The following is a 16,902-nucleotide window of genomic DNA, read 5'->3' as shown; positions in this document are numbered from 1 at the left end:
AAGGTGTTTTGAGAACTTTGCTTTCATTTAATTTGGAATAAGCTGAGCATGAGTTAATTCTCAGCTGTTTTAATAAAATCTGTTTAACATTAACTAAGTGGGCCTGGGTCACAACACTTACCTCAGCCATGAGGTTGACAAGGAGTCCTTGATTTTCAACCATTGTTTAGCAACCATTCAAATTTAACGACAGCAGTGTGGTGACTTATGACTAGTCAGAATCAGAATCGAGCTGGAAGGGATCTTGGAGGTCTTGTAGTCCAGCCCCCTCCTCAAGCAGGAGATCCTTTACCCGTGATGGCGAACCTATGGCACACGTGCCAGAGGTGGCACGCAGCGCCCTCTCTGTGGGCACTCGAGCCGTTGCCCAGTTCAGCTCCGCTGTGTATGCATGGTGGCTTCCCGCCAGCCTTCGGGTCTTCGGATCTCTGCTGCGCATGAGCAGGGGGTGGGGCGCGTGCATGGGGGTTATGTGTACATGCGTGGGGGCCACGTGTGCATGTGTGGGAGCTGGGATGAATGCACGTGCGGGGGGCATGCATTGCATTTGTGGGGTTCGCATGGGTGCACATGCATTCGCGCACGCGCTCGCTTTGGGCACTTGATCCGGAAAAGATTAGCCATCACTGTCCTATACCATTTCAGCAAGTGACTGTCTAGACTCTTCTTAAAATCCTCCAGTGATGGAGCACCCACAATTTTTAGAGGCAAACTGTTCCACTGGTCAATTGTCCTCACTGTTAGGAAGTTTCTCCGCAATTCCAGGTTGCTTCTCTCCTTGATTAGTTTCCATCCATGATTTCTTGTCCTGCTCTCTGTTGCTTTGGAGAATAGCTTGACTCCCTCTTCTTTGTGGCAGCACTTTAAATACTGAAATTCTGCTATCATGTCCCTCCAGTCCTTCTTTTCTCTAGACTAGCCAACCCAAATCCTGCATATGTTTTAGTCTCCAGACTGTTAATCATCCTAGCTGCTCTTCTCTGCACATTTCCCCCCCCCCCAAAATCTCAACATCTTTTTTGTAACGTGGCGACCAAAACTGGATGCAGTATTCCAGGTGTGGTCTTACTAAGGGTTTATAAAGCGGTACTCATACTTCACATGATTTTGATTCTATGCCTCTGTTTATACAACCAAGGATTATATTAGCCTTTTTGGCTGCCGCCACACACTGCTGACTCATATTTAAGTGATCGTCCACTAGGACTCCAAGGTCCCTCTCACAATTAACAGTTTTTGAGTCAGGTTTCACTTAATCTTTACTTTTGTACGTTTGGTCCTCGCACTTATGACTATTGCAGCATTCCCATGGTCACATGATCAAAATCCAGGCACTTGGCACTTGCTCTTTGGCTCTGGCTTGATTTGACATTTTGGTCATTTGGAAGCACATCTGAAAGCATTTGTTCTCCCTCCCCCCAAAAGGTGAAATTTATCCTTTCGGTTGAATGACAGCAGAGCAGGTATAAAGCAACATCTCCAGGGGTAAAATTCAACCAGATCAGACCAGTTCGGGCGAACAGGTAGGGATGATTTGAATTAGTTCGTCGAACTGGTAAAAATCACTCCTGGTTGGCCCCACCCACGCCCGCCTGCCGCTCACCTCTTCTGGCTGCTGTAGCCTGTCCCTTTAAGGTAGTCTCCGGAAGGGAGCGGGCCGGGGGGGGACCATAAAGGGAGCAGCAGCTCCGCTGTGAATGGAGGGAGAAAAGTTTGGCTTCTCTCTGCCACAGCATTCACTATGAGCCCTTCTCGTGCTCATACACACATTTTTTCCTACCGGGTTCTGTGGGCGTGGCTTGGTGGGTGGTCATGTGACTGAGTGGGCATGGCCATGAGTGACACTGAGTTGGCCACGCCCACTCAGTCACAGGACCACCACCACCAAGCCACGCCCACGGAACCGGTAGGGAAAAAAAATTGAATGTCACTGCTGAGCATGTCCCTTCCAACTGATTAGAGCAACTAATGGAAAGTCACTTCCCCATATTTTCCGCCCCCCACCAAATCATCTCCAACTTTTAGAACTTTTGCTCATTGACTAAGACAAATGAATTAAAGAATGTGGAAAGACAGACCTTGTCACCTTCTTCAATTTCACAGATCTTCTCAGCGGTCGAGGGGTTAAACGTAGGGAATTTCTTTCCACTTTTCGACTCATGCCACTCATTGTTAATAAATATCTAAAGAGAGAAAAAAACAAATGGATCAGAAGAAGCATTGATAAGACTACTGTATCCCTGGTTGGCTTGTCTCCTTTGTTGCCTGCATAGCTCTAATATTTATCATATTCAGGAGTAGCGTATCATATTCACCCCATTAAAATAAGACACAGGTTTGCTGTAACAGTGAGATGCAGGCACTTACTTCCCAACGGACATCATTGTTCTGTCCCCAACCACACGCACACACACCAACAGACGTTCAAGAGTTAAAGACCAAACAAACCGGCAAAATCCTTTTCCTTATGATAACAGAACTTGGCAACAACCTAGTGGCTGCCTGCCAAGAGTTTATTATTTACGAAGAGGAGAGATAACTTCTCCCCACTCCTGGTACATCAAAAGAAACAGCTCAATAATTACGGAGTCAATCAAGTCCAGAGATAATCCAGCAAAGTCTATAGCAAAAAGTCCAGCAATGCAGAATGGCGTGGAAGCTTTCAGCTTTGTTCGTCACAAGGTTTGACTGGCTACCACACTCCCTTTTATATCCTGTGGGGTGTGGTCCAGTGACTCAGCCTAATCTCGGGCACGCCTTTTCTTCTGTTGCGCATGCTTATCTCTGCGACACTGGTGTGGATCCAGCCAAGACTCATTACCCTCATCACTGTCCATCTGTGGCTGCGTGGACGTGCTTGGCCCCGGCCCTATCTCTTGCCCTTCGGCGGACACCGAAGGCATTGCCAGAGAGGAGGGTCCTGGAGAGGGAGGCCTTGCCAACTCCTCTCCTTCTCTCTCGGAGTCCTCTCCTGCTGATGACACAGGCTCAGGTAATGGAGCCACAACAATAATAGAATATGGAGGAGCTCAGAAACAAGGTGGGTTAAAATAGTGAAACTTCCAGCCATCAGCTGCACACACAGTGGGAAGGAGTAATAATGGATGTGGCAAACACACCAATATTTATCAATGCAGTTCCAACAGAAAAAGTAAATCACACTGAATTTCAGTCCAGGAGGCTGATTCACAATACAATTCCATATCCATGATTATCAAATTCCAAGGGATTACTCTGTTATTTTGCTGCGATGGATATCACTGCTCAGTTAATGCAATATGGATTTGCCCTCTTCCATTGGGACAGCAATTCAGACACTGGGCTTGTTGGCTTGAGAGCCAACAGCCAAGGTTCGAGACCCAAGTGCCACACAATGGACGAGCTCCCATCACTTGCCATAGCTCCTGCCAGTTTAGCAGTTTGAAAGCATGCAAATGCGAGTAGATAAATAGGTACCACTTTGGTGGGAAGGAAACAGTGCTCCATGACATGCTGGCCACATGACCATGGAAATGTCTTCCGACGGTGCTGGCTCAATGGCCTTGAAACAGGGATGACCACTGCCCCCATAAATGACTAGCAGAGTAAAATCCACAAGGATTCCTTTACTTTTTTTTAAACCCTTCCATTAGTGATAGCTCTTTACAATAAAATGGGCAAATCGAAAGAAAGAAAACAAGACCATGGAGATATTAAACAGAACAAGGAAGGGGGTCTAAAAAGGAAGAAAGAACAATATAATTTTGCCATCTACCTAAAAACCAAAGAACTAATTGTCTCTTCCTAGAGACAGAAGGAACGTGGTGGCCCAGTGACTAAGAAGCTGAGCTTGTTGATCGAAAGGTTGGCAGTTCAGTGGTTCAAATCCCTAGCACTGTGAAACGGGGTGGCTCCTGTTACTTGTCTCAGCTTCTGCCAACCTAGCAATTCAAAACCACGTAAAAAATGCAAGTAGAAAAATAGGGGCCACCTTTGGTGGGAAGGTAACAGCGTTCCATGCACCTTTGGCGTTTAGTGATGCCGGCCACATGACCACGGAGACATTTTTGGACAGCGCTGGCTCTTCGGCTTTGAAACAGAGATGAACACCGCCCCCTCGAATTGGGAACGACTAGCAAATATGTACAAGGGGGAATCTTTACCTTTACCTTTAGAGACAAACAGAGTGGCTACATTAAATGGTTCATCCTGAATTCTACACCAGCTCTTTCTCTTCAAGTGGAACACACAACAGGATCTCATATGAATGTAGTCTCCAAACAGATTCATATAATAAGTTGTACCTTTCAGATTTTAACCTGGGGCTTACTGCAATAAGTACAAAGCAAATAAGTCAAGAAGTCAGCAGAACTGTCTTTGTTCCAACATCTCACAGTCTATATTCCATGCTCCAGGTAATCTGGCTACCGTATTTTGTACTAATTGTAACTTTTTTTTTAATTAATTTTATTTTAATACAAACAATCCAAACAGTCCTACTATCCCCATTTATCTGTATTCGTTTCCTTCCTTCATGTCTACGGTCATATTCATACCTGCTATCTTGTACACGTTTGACCAATTAAATAAATAAATAAATAAAAGTTCCATTTTGAAGTCAAATGGATAAGTAGGGTAACGATAAATAAAATCTTGCTTTTGGTTAAATTAGTGCCCAGTTTAGGCTTATTATTAATGATAATTAATATTAATAGTTTAAAACCCTTCCAAGAGGAAAAACAAGGGGTGATCATTTGTATCCTGCCTTTATTATTTTTACAAAATTATTATTTTTACAAAGAACTCAAGGTGGCGAATCTATCCGAAACACCTTTTTCCTCCTAGTTTCCCCACAACAACAACAACAACCCTGTGAGGTGGACCAAAAAATCCCCCAGGAAAAAGCTTTTTTCAGCCATGGTGCTTAACTTCAGGGCCGAACTGGGATCCACTCAATCATCTTTCCCTGCAGGTAAAAACAAGAAGAGGTTCCCAGGACTTTGGATGTTATTTCTCTTCGTTGCCATTGAGCCTGCTAATTAGTTTTAACTGGTTTTTGTGGCCCAGTAGTAGATTTAATTACTATCATTATGGCATTTTGATGTGTATGTTCTGTAGCTGACATGCTGGTGTGTTTGGAAAGTTAAAGGGCCTGTAAATCACCATGGTGGGGAAGGGGGGAAGAATTTTGTTTTAAAGGGTGGTCTTATAATTTAAAGGAAACCTACATAAACATGTCTGGAGAATTACAGGTTGCAGAATACAGGTGGTCTTTACAATCCCTTGCAGCAATTTAGAATAGAATAGAATGAATGAGCTGGAAGGGACCTTGGAGGTCTTCTAGTCCAGCCCCCTGCTCATGCAGGAGAACCCATACCCTATAGGTTATAGGGTATAGGATAGGTTCACTATAGAACCTATAGTGATGGCTAACATTTTCCGGACCAAGTGCCCAAACTGCGTGCGCGCAAACCTCCAAAATGCAATGCACACACAGCCCCCACACCAGTGGTGGGTTCCTCCCGGTTCAGCCCGGTTCCCTCGAGCCGGTAGCGGTGATGATATGATGTCATCGAACCGGTTCTCTTTGTTTGGGAGCTGCCCCCCCCGCGTTATTCTTATCTTTTATTTGGCCCCACCCCCAATCTATTGCTGCCTCCTGAATCCCAGTTGATGGGCTAGAAGGAAAAAAACTGTTTAAACTCTTGCCGCGGGGCTTCAAAGGGCCGCCCTACAGCTGATCAGTGTTAAAAGGCAGTGTGGTGGTAGACCGGCATGACTCAATGCCAAAGGCGCATGGAACGCTGTTACCTTCCCACCAAAGGTGGTCCCTATTTTTCTACTTGCATTTTTTACCTGCTTTCAAACTGCTAGGTTGGCAGAAGCTGGGACAAGGAACGGGAGCTCACCCCATTATGCGGCACTAGGGATTCAAACCGCCGAACTGCCGACCTTTCTGATCAACAAGCTCAGCATCTTAGCCACTGATCCACCATGTCCCTTATGGACATTAACAAACATGGACATAAATCAAACGTCAGAGGCAAAGTAACAGTTGCACACCCAATGGAATTTTACCCGATTCTATTGACTAAAAGGTGGGTCATAATTAGAGGGCGAGGGGTGATTTTTTTCCCCTGAAAAACTTTCTGAATGCTCTGCATCGGGGGTCCAATTGTTTTGCAAAGCTCACAGTTTTAAAAACCCCTTTCCGAATTCATAACGGTGTTATTATCGGATGCCAAAGAAAGGTTGTGAGGATTAGAGAGCGCTCTGAAATGGAAAATATAAAAAGAAATAAATATGAAAATCTGGTAGAGGTCAGAAAACTGTAAAGATTAGCTACCCAAATTTATTTATTTATTTATTTATTTATTTATTTATTTATTTATTTATTTATTTATTTATTTATTTTTATTTTTATTTATATGCCGCCCTTCTCCGGAGACTCAGGGCGGCTTACAATGCGTTAAGCAATTAAATTCTCAGTTCTCCCAACAGACCATAAGAAGGTATAATTGATTTCTGAAGGTTGCATTTAATGTTGCAGGCTGAAGCACATGTCCCTTTCAGTTTTAATTCAGTTGGTGGTATTTCAAACTAAAGATAAAGGTAAAGGTCCCCTCGCACATATGTGCTAGTTGTTCCTGACTCTAGGGGGCGGTGCTCATCTCTGTTTCAAAGCCTAAGAGCCAGTGCTGTCCGAAGAAATCTCCGTCAATGCCAAAGGCGCATGGAACGCTGTGACCTTCCCACCAAAGGTGGTCCCTATTTTTCTACTTGCATTTTTTACATGCTTTCGAACTGTTAGGTTGGCAGAAGCTGGGAAAGTAATGGGAGCTCACCCCGTTACGCGATGCTAGGGATTCGAACCGCTGAACTGCCAACCTTTCGATCGACAAGCTCAGTGTCTTAACCACTGAGCCACTGCATCATAAAAACGTTTACAATAAAGGTAGATGTTTTAAAAATTATAAGTGTTAGTTTTAATGATAATGTCTGTTTTGACCCATCTCTTGGTTACTTGCACGACCTTATTTCTCTATAGGAGTTGGTCTGACCAATTTAAACACCAAAGAGAAGACTTAGCTATTCGGTTTTCTGTAAATCTAGAGCGCTAAAATTCAAAAGTGTTGTTTTTCTATTGTAGAACTAGATCTTTGAAATGGTTTCCTATTTCCTATTGGGAATTCAGTTGGTTTCTGACAATATCCAGAAAAAACAAAAAAAATTGAAGACAGAAATACGCCGAAGGATGTTTTGTAATGACTCACAACTGTTGTCATTGGGGCATTTTAGGTACTTGGTGATATTACATGCTTGAATTTTACTCTTTGTTGTAAAGCCCAGAGAAAGAGTTTAGATTGTGGAACAATATACATTTGGCAAACTTTCCAAACTCTTAAATCAGACGCCTTAAGCAAACTGTACATTAAGAAATATACAAAACACAATGATATCTGATATTTTCAATTAAGGATATTCAGGTCACAGAGGAAAACCCCATTTGTTAAACGTTATTTGGACTAAAATGCAATTAAATGGAATGAAACTTCTATTTAAGACAGCATATTCAGGTTGTATTAAGCAGACAGCCATCCCAAAGAAAAGAAATTTGCTAGATCATTTCAAAATTCAGCAGCATACCTGCAGAACTGCAAATGATAAAAGAAAAAAAAATACTACTTCTGACCAGTTTGAAAATAAACGATATGGTGAGGTCAATCAGGAATTTATGTAAATTGATTTATATATGGATTTGTATGAGCCTTTAGTGGCATCAAATTCAAAGAACTTCCTTTCATTTTAGCAAAGCATGTAAGGGCCCTTGGAAAGCATGATTCCGCATTACATTCAAAAATAGGGATAGAAAAAAAAATAGTGTTTGTTACAAAAATCTGCCTATTTATCTAGAAGAACTTGCTCCTATTAGAATCCAGACAACTATCAGTAATGATTAAAACAGTTTAAGCGCACGGAAAGTAAATTAGAAATCTTATATTAAGAAGAACAATTAGCAACTTTTTTCCCCTTTTAAAGAAGATCTGGAAATTTTTCAGACATTTAAACCAGAGAATGCGCTTAGCATTGCTAGAATTTGCTTAGATTTTTATAGGCAGAATGCCAATGTTATCCTTGTTTGAATACAAAAACAATTACATTTGATGGGACGATATCCACCATGGAGGGTATCCATATCTTACAGAGACTTGTCATTAAAGAAAACTCAAAATAACTGCTTAAATATTCGCTTTTGACCTCACATCAACTTAAATGTATGGAAATGTAAAACAGATTCTGAGTTGAAACCATCCCGAGCTACATCTCCGGACTGCTCCAAAACATTTTCAATTGATTATGTGCCATCAAGTTAATTTTAAATCTTAACAACTCGTAGAAATTTTCTCTATGATGATTAAGGAGGAAATAATGTCACAAAACCTTTGGTTTCCTACTCTGCAGTCATTCCCATTCATAAACCAGTTTCTGTTTTGCCATGAGTCAAGGTTTATTTGAGTCTTATCTCAGCTTTTGTTCTCATACAAATAACTCAAGGCCATAAAAATGCATAATACTCTTTCGTCCTCTTTTTCTAGTTCCAATTAAGAACAGTTCTAACTAATTCATTCTAACTAAGTTCATTTAGTGGCAGGGATAGTCAGGTCAACTCAATGTTTATTACAGTCAAAGACCAGAGCAAGTTAAGAACACTTAAGGAATATCCAGTTAAAAAATTATAGACTAAAATAACAAATAAAATCCATATTAAAATCACAATTTGGCATCTAATCGTCAGTTGCACCCGAACAAAATACAGCACGTCCCAACTATAATATAATATCAATCCTTAAACTGTGAGGCCCATAGTCATTCAATACTAAAATGCGAGAGTAATAATACAAAAAGGTTTGCTGCGTTAATTGTGTAAAATAGGGATGATGGATTAATAATCTGTTTCCACTTTGTTGCTGCAGCAGGGATATAAATCCACATTCTCCCTTTGGATCAGATAAGTTTCTTTTCTCGTTTTTACCAGATTAACAAACAGTGTGCATGTCTATGTGTTTGGGTGCATGTATGTACACCATGTGTGCATGTGTTTGTGTGTCTAAGGAGAGATGCTATATGTGCCTTATTTTCAATTACTACTGTATTTTATTCATTCGTTCATTCATTCAATTTCTGCAGCCACCCATCTCAGCCAAGTGACTCTGGAAGGCTTACAATTTCTAAAATATAGAACAGTTCAAACCACTTCAAAATAAATAGCCTTTTAAAGATTCTAGTAAAAGTTCAAGTAACACATGGGTTTTTCCAGATGCCAAAGTGAGAATCACAAGCTCCAGTGAAATGTTAACGTTATTACGCTAAGCATCCTTAATTGAGCCATCTTAGCAAAAACAATTCAGAGACTGGAAATCACATAACTACAGCCCTGGAGCGAGCCAAATCTGATAAAAGTTAATCTTAAAATGACTTTTTTCCTTCTATTTTGGAATGTGGGCAGGGAAATTTTAGTCTGAGAAAAATCAGTTTCTTTCTCTCACACTAAGAATCTCTGCAACTGCACTAAACAATGTTGAACTAAAATTTGAATGAATAGGTTAGGTACATTTATTAACATTTATTTGGTCTCTTCCCAAGCCTGCAAGACAGAAATTCATCCAGTCAGTGGGTGAGAAGTTTACCATTACTCCGCTGATGGAAAGTGTAGAATTATGGATAAACGGGTTTTGTTACAAAACTCCAAAACTCCATAATACAAAGGATATTTGTATTATGACTTCACAACACTTATTTCGTTATATTGGCATCTTTGTAGTTTAGAACAGACACCTATGCTAGGGAGATCTAAAACCCAAGCAGCTTTTTATATGGCAGCTTTCTTGACATAATTGTTAAGGGAAATCCTATAGTTAAAAGATGCATGCAAACGTTTAAGAATTCCACCTTTTGATGTATTTTTATCATTTCCAAATAGATGCAAACATGCATACAACACATTCGATAATTGAGGTTTTGGTTTATATTGTTTGCGTTGTATCATATTCATCTTTTATTATTATTATTTGTAAGCTGCCCAGAGTTAATTGGTAGTCAGGTGGCCTAAAACAGTACAAATAAACCAATCGGATTTCAAAGCCAAATCTAAAAAGCCTTAAGCACATTTTAAAAAGAAAGGAAGAATGTAAGAATCTGCTACACTAAATAGAGAGAAAATCCATTATACAAATGTGATTTATATTATATTATGTATTATATTCCGTTTAAGCCATTAACTGAACTCTTAATTTCTTTCTTGCATAGTTTTACTTTGCTAGTTTCTCTGCTTATCCATTGATTTTGCAACCTTCCAGTTGTAACTTTGGGTAGTGAACATAAACGTAACATCTTATGAGATGAGCAGTCATGTAAATATGATTAATCCGTTCGTAATTAGTCTAGGTTCATTTTCAGGTTTTTATTTTCTTACTTCAGATCATTGCTCGAAGGGAGGAAGAAGGACGGTCCTCATCTTTTAAATATTAAGAGTTGAATTTCAAACGCATCCCCGACTTCCTACCTTCTTCCACCCCCGCAAAGGGAGAAAAAAATGAAATTAGAAAGATTGAAACCGGCCAAAGGAAATGGAGCCATTCCAACTAATCCACTTTTTAAAATGGTCCAAATTTTTGAAGAGACCTGGGAGAGAAAGCGAATCTAAAATCCTTTGACCCAATGCGTTGTTTTGTTAAAACAGCCAAGATGGCGGCATATCTCAGGAACTGTAAGCATCCATCACAGGAACTTAAAAAAAAAAAAAAGCACAGGACAACACTGTACAGATGATAAAAACAGCGCAATCCAGTCATTCCCAAAGTATGGAATAGGAATATTGGGTGAGAGAGAAATTTCTCCAGGAATGGGCTCCAGCACAAGTTTGAAAGTTCAGAAAATTAAATCTCTGGTTCTCGGTGACCGAATCAAATTGGTTCCTGCAACATTATCCTGGGACACGTATATTCTCCTTCATTTGTATGATAGGAATAAGGCATTTTCTCCTAACACAACGGTCTTCAGGATGCAATGTCCAAAACAGCTATACAGAATAATTGCAATCTTCATGCCCTCCAATGAGTTCTCATTTCTCACTAACAGTGCTACACATTTTATGATCCTTTTTTAAATTTTTTCTCACATGCATACATTACGTGAGACTGATCAGGAATATTTCTATTGTCATTAAAGACTTTTTTTAAAAAAAATGCATTTTGGGCTATCCAAGTCAGGTCATCATATCTCTATAATTCTGGGGAACCCCCTCCCCTTCTTTGTTTCCAGTTGAAATGTGTTTTGAGTGGTTCTTTGAAGGTGTGTGAAACAAGTCGTTTTAAGCTCAGCCCCCAGCACTGCTACATCATGGAGAACTAGAAGTCTTGCAAAAAAAAAAAAAAAAAGTGCTCATCGCCTTCACAGCCTCTTAACATGCGAAAGCTACCTGGGTCACACAAATGCGACACTTTGCGTGTTCTGGAAGTGTGCAAAAAAAGAAAAAAAAAAGAAAGCCCTCCCACCATCCTTTCATAAGACCCCCAAAGACCTGGCACTGCTGATTGGCCTCGGGTCTAAATGGAGAACTTCCAATCTCTGGAGGTGACTGCTGGAACAATGGTTAGACTCTACCTATTCCCCCTCCTCTTCTTTCCTTCCATCTTTTTGGGTTAACATATTGATACCTCATTTCTCATTGGGTTCCTTTGTCATCATTTGCTTTCTTGTTGTGTTATTCTACTTCAGTTTACACACCTGTTCATTTTTCTTCCTTTTTTTTTTATTACTGCAAGCCACTTAGAGTAGCGCCACAGCGAGATAAGTGGAAAATAAATTTAAAGAAATAAAAAAATGTGATGCCCTATAGGAGGTTTATAAAAGAACAGCGAAACCTGGATGCCATTCATCTTCCTGGAAAAGAATATAAAAGGGGGGACCTGCAAAACTCAGGTGTTTAAGGAAGACCCCCCTGGGAAATCCTCACCCCAAAGAGGCTGCTTTAAGTTTTCACTTTCCTTAGTGACTTCAGGGCTGCAAAAAAAGAAAAAAAATCCAGGAAGCCTCTTTTGCCACTGCCCAAAACCAGTGGTGGGATTCAAGTAATTTAACAACTGGTTCTCTGCCCTAATAATTTCTTCCAAAAACCAGTTTGCCAAACTGCTCAGAAAGTTAACAACCGGTTCTCCCGAACTGGTGCGAACTGGCTGAATCCCACCACGGCCTAAAACCCCAAAAAAGTCAAGAATGAATTCCTCTTTAAAACCAAAGTTTCTATGATATTGCAACCCTATTTATTTCTTTTGCAGAAAACGCTGGGGTTTCCCTTCCTTTAACTCCACTGGGGATGCAGAGGTGGAACAGAACAAAAAAAAAACAAACAAACCCAAAAACGGAGGCTCCCAAACTTATTATATAAAAAAGTAACTTAATAGTAAAATGTTTAGCTTGCATCGTGTTTCATGTCCGGAAGTGACTTATTTCTATGGATATGAAATTAAATCTTTAAAAGCCCTACATAAGCCTTTTTTTATATAATATGATTGGGAACTTCCACTCTCCCCTCCCCCCTTTTACATTCTCAGTGGAATAAATGAGAGGAAATCCTCCCCCCCCCACTCTGCAATGACTTCTGACATTCTCTATTAACCAATGAGGTTTTTTTTGCCTTGAATAAAAATTCGGTAGGGCTTAGCTAGTTGTGATGCCTTGGGGATAATTGCCGTCCCTTCGCCTCCCCCAAAAGGCAGATGGAACAAATGAATCCATTCCCTCTCCCACTTTCCCTTTAGATATTTTAATTTTAATTTATTCAATTAAAAATTATTTTTAAAAAATTTAGTAGATTTTTTACAATCCCACCTTTATTACTTTGCAAATAACTCGAGGCAACACATATACCTAATACTCCTTCCTCCTCTTATTTTCCCTACAAAAACAACAACCCTGCGAGGTGGGGTTGGGCTGAGAAAAAGTGCCTAGCCCAAAGTCACCCAGCTGGCTTTCCTGCCTATGGGCAGGACTAGAACTCAGGGTCTCCTGGTGTTTAGCATGGCGCCTTAACCAAACTGGCTTTCCAAACGCTTAGAAAGTGTTTCTTAACGAAGCAGTTAGTTAATAAGAACTAGTTTAGTTAATAAGTTAATAAGACCTAGTTTAGTTAAGAATGGGTTAATAAGACCTAGTTTAGTTAAGAACAAGTTAATAACTAGTTTAGTTAATTAACTAGTTCGTTAATAAGACCTAGTTTAGTTAAGAATAAGTTAATAACAAGTTTAGTTAATTAACTAGTTCGTTAATAAGACCTAGTTTAGTTAAGAATAAGTTAATAACAAGTTTAGTTAATTAACTAGTTCGTTAATAAGACCTAGTTTAGTTAAGAACAAGTTAATAACAAGTTTAGTTAATTAACTAGTTCGTTAATAAGACCTAGTTTAGAATAAGTTAATAACTAGTTAATTAACTAGTTCGTTAATAAGAACTAGAACTAGTTCCCAAACTCTCCATTTTAAAAAAACTTTTACTTAATAGTTAAACAACACAACTCTAAAGGGGGGGGAAACCCCACAGGTGCGCATTCACACAGCACGCTTCACCTGATTGTTGAATTAACGATGAACCCATTCTCTGCATTCGGTGGGGCAGCCCACGAGCCCCAGGAATCAACTCCACAGGCTTCCTCCCATCCCCCACCCCCATTCAAGCCGGTTAAGTTTAAACCCAGATGCGACCGCTCAGGTGGAGCGAGTCGTGCGAACCCAACGACCCGCGTATTCCAGCCCTCTCCCTACCTTGGTGAACTGGACCTCCAAGTTCCTTATCGGATGCGGGAGGGGCCCGCAAGCCGCCTTCTCCGGCTGCCCGTTCTCCAGAGCTCCGTTCAGCGCTGCCATCCCGGACCGCGAGCCTCTCTCCGGATGCTGCTCCGCTTTTGCTTTTGCGCGCCCCGCAAGACGCGCCGCCGAGCAAGAGAAACTCAAGCGCCCCGCCGCGCTCTGCCTTTAAGAGCGCTTCGCCTCCGGGGCTGGGGAGTGGGGTGGAGGGCCGGGCTAGAGGCTTGGCCAGCTGCTATCCACGCCCACTCGAGTCCTGGCCGCGCTGGACCAGCAGCTGCAGGTGAGCGGAGGATGGCGAGCCAGCGCCTGCTCCTGCTCCGGGAGGCTGTCGGAAGAGGCGAGAGCAAGAGCGCAAGGCATGGCCAGGCGGAGTCCCTTGGTGACTCCAAGCGGAGCAGCTGTCCCGTTGATCCCAGCTGCGGTTCCCTGGACTCTTCCCCCCCCCATCCCTCCCTCCCTCCCTCCCTCCCTCCACTTCCTTCCCCTTCCCCAAACAATGCGGGTGATTGTGCCAAAAGCTGGCTTGGGGGTGGCCAAGAAGGGATGGGAAAGAGTTAAAGGTTTCCCTTTCTTTCCCCCCACTTCTTCCTCTCCGTTGCAACGGGTTTTGGGGTGGGGGGTGGGAAGAGAAAGAAGCCTGCAAAGCGCAGACGTCCAACGAAAAAACAGGGGAGAGAGAGAGAGAGAGAGAGAGAGAGAGAGAGACCTCGGAGGAGATCAGCTGCGTTACAACGCGGCGTTCAAGTCTCCGGGTGGGAAGAGAGAGGGAGGGGGGACTAGCTATAGGCGGACTCCTCGCGAGGAGGAATGAGCTCACGTCAGATTAACTCCTAATCAAAAACGGCCCTTGGAAGGTCCAAGGTTCTCCTGGAACATAAACTTAACTGGAGAGTCATCACTGCACAACTATTTTCTGCCAAGGGCTGATGGATGGAGGAAGGAGCGCTCAAACACATCCTCTGTGTTGGGCACATTGCAGGGGGTGAAATCCAGCAGGTTCTGACAGGTTCTGAAGAACCGCTAGCGGAAATTTTGAGTAGTTCAGAGAACCGGCAAATGCTACCTCTGGCTGGTCCCAGAGTGGGGTGGGAATGGAGATTTTGCAGTATCCTTTCCCTGGAGTGGGGTGGGAATGGAGCCGCCCTGGGTCGTCGGAGAGGGGCGGCATATAAATTGAATAAATAAATAAATTGAATAAATGATTGGAGATTTTGCAGTATCCTTCCCCTGGAGTGGGGTGGGAACTGGAGATTTTGCAGTATCCTTCCCCTGCCATGCCCACCAAGCCACATCCACCAAGCCACACCATGCCCATCAAGCCACATCATGCCATCAAACCACACCCACAGAACCGGTAGTTAAAAAAAATGAATTTCACCACTGGCACATTGTGCTCTCAGCTTTAGCCTTCCTGCCTCCTTGGCTCTAGGGCACCAGTGTCCAACCTTGGCAACTTTTAAGACTTGTAGAAGCCAACTCTTAAGAATGCCAATGCAGCTCAGCTGGCTGGGGAATTCTGAGAGTTGAAGTCCCCAAGTCTTAAAGTTGCTTTAGGGCAGGGGTCAGCAACCTGCGGCTCTGGAGCCGCATGTGGCTCTTTCACCCCTCTGCTGCAGCTTCCTGTTACTCAATCGGCACACGATTTATTGAGCTTTTCAACCCCCAGTAGGCCAATCATGGATAAATGCAAGAAAAGAAAAGTTTCAGAAGAAAACAGAACGTTTAATTCAACTACATATGCTAGTTTTGTGGCCGCTCAAGAAATAGTCAGGCACAGGAAGGGTTTTGTGGCTCCCGATCAGTGGTGAAATCTGAACCGGTTTACTACTGGTTTGCTGGATGCGCATGAGCACTGCACGCCAATGCGAGGTGCAGTGCACACCAAAAGGAGGCATGGGGTAAGTAGAATAGCATGTGTGTGTGTGTGTGTGTGTGTGTGTGTGTGAGATCAGCTGTGGCACTCAAATCTTTTTTTTTTCCTTTTAAAAGCATTTTTTTTACAACCTATTCGGCCGAAAAAAGGCCGTTAAAAAACAAAAAGGCTCTGACGATCGTGCAGCTCAGCTGTGATCTTCAGAGCCTTTTTTTTTAACCTTTAAAAATATTTTTTACAACCTATCTTTACCGTTCGGGCGGGAAAAGCAAGCGAGCCGGAAAGAAGCGGCAAGCGGGCGACCGGGCGATTGGGTGGGCATGGGTAGGGGAGCCAGGGATTTTTGCTACCGGTTCTCCGAACCACCTGCCGCCATCACTAGCGGATCGGCTGATCCGGTCTGAACCGGGAGCATTTCACTCCTGCTCCCAATGTTTTCTTTTCTGTGGGAAACGGATCCAAATGGCTCTTTGGGTGTTTAAGGTTGCAGACCCCTGCTTTAGGGGGACCAGCTGGGGAGAGAGAAATTCCTATTTGGTCAAAGGCTGTGTTTTAAATGGGGACTAGATGGCTGATTTTGCCCACTCGAGTAAGCCGTACAGTGTGTGTTGGATTGTGAGTGGGGGATTATTATGTCAGTCTAGCTAGCCAGTGGGGCTTATTAACCGTGGTTTACCCAGTCCATTGTATCTCCCCTTTTCTTGAGGACACTGTAAAATGCCTGTGCAAGCCAGAGAATAGCGCTGGCCCAGTTTTGGGGAGCCCTTTTCATTTTTTGGTAAAAGGGATGCAGTGGCTCAGCAGCTGAGACGCTGAGCTTGTCGATTGAAAGGTTGGCAGTTCAGCGGTTCAAATGCCTAGTGGCGCGTAACGGGGTGAGCTCCCATTACTTGTCCGAGCTTCTGCCGACCTAGCAGTTTGAAAGCACCTAAAAAATGCAAGTAGAAAAATTGGTGGGAAGGTAACAGAGTTCCGTGCGCCTTTGGCATTGAGTCACGCCGGCCACATGACCACGGAGAAGTCTCCGGACACCGCTGGCTCTTTGGCTTTGAAACGGAGATGAGCACCACTCCCTAGAGTCAGGAATAATTAGCACATATGTGCGAGGGGAACCTTTACCTTTACCTTAATGGCGTACTTTGCCATATGAACCAAGCCAGATATGAGTTATTCAATAAACCATAG

At 42.6% G+C, this 16,902-nt stretch overlaps 1 protein-coding gene across 1 annotated transcript in view; it reads right to left on the bottom strand.

Annotated features, from left to right (window-relative positions):
- ALDH1A3 (aldehyde dehydrogenase 1 family member A3) overlaps positions 1-13,901 on the bottom strand; it is a 50,373-nt gene extending 36,472 nt beyond the window's left edge. Inside the window, 2 exon segments of the mRNA XM_070953886.1 lie at positions 2,079-2,183; positions 13,800-13,901. Coding sequence (XP_070809987.1) covers positions 2,079-2,183; positions 13,800-13,901 — 207 coding nt within the window.
- Positions 13,902-16,902: the final 3,001 nt, after the last annotated feature.

The sequence above is a fragment of the Pituophis catenifer genome, unplaced genomic scaffold (genome assembly GCF_029215685.1).
Source record: "Pituophis catenifer annectens isolate HBS135680 unplaced genomic scaffold, rPitCat1.0.hap2 SCAF_14, whole genome shotgun sequence".
NCBI classification, from domain to species: Eukaryota; Metazoa; Chordata; class Lepidosauria; order Squamata; family Colubridae; genus Pituophis; species Pituophis catenifer.
This window is presented reverse-complemented; position numbering and strand designations above follow the sequence as displayed.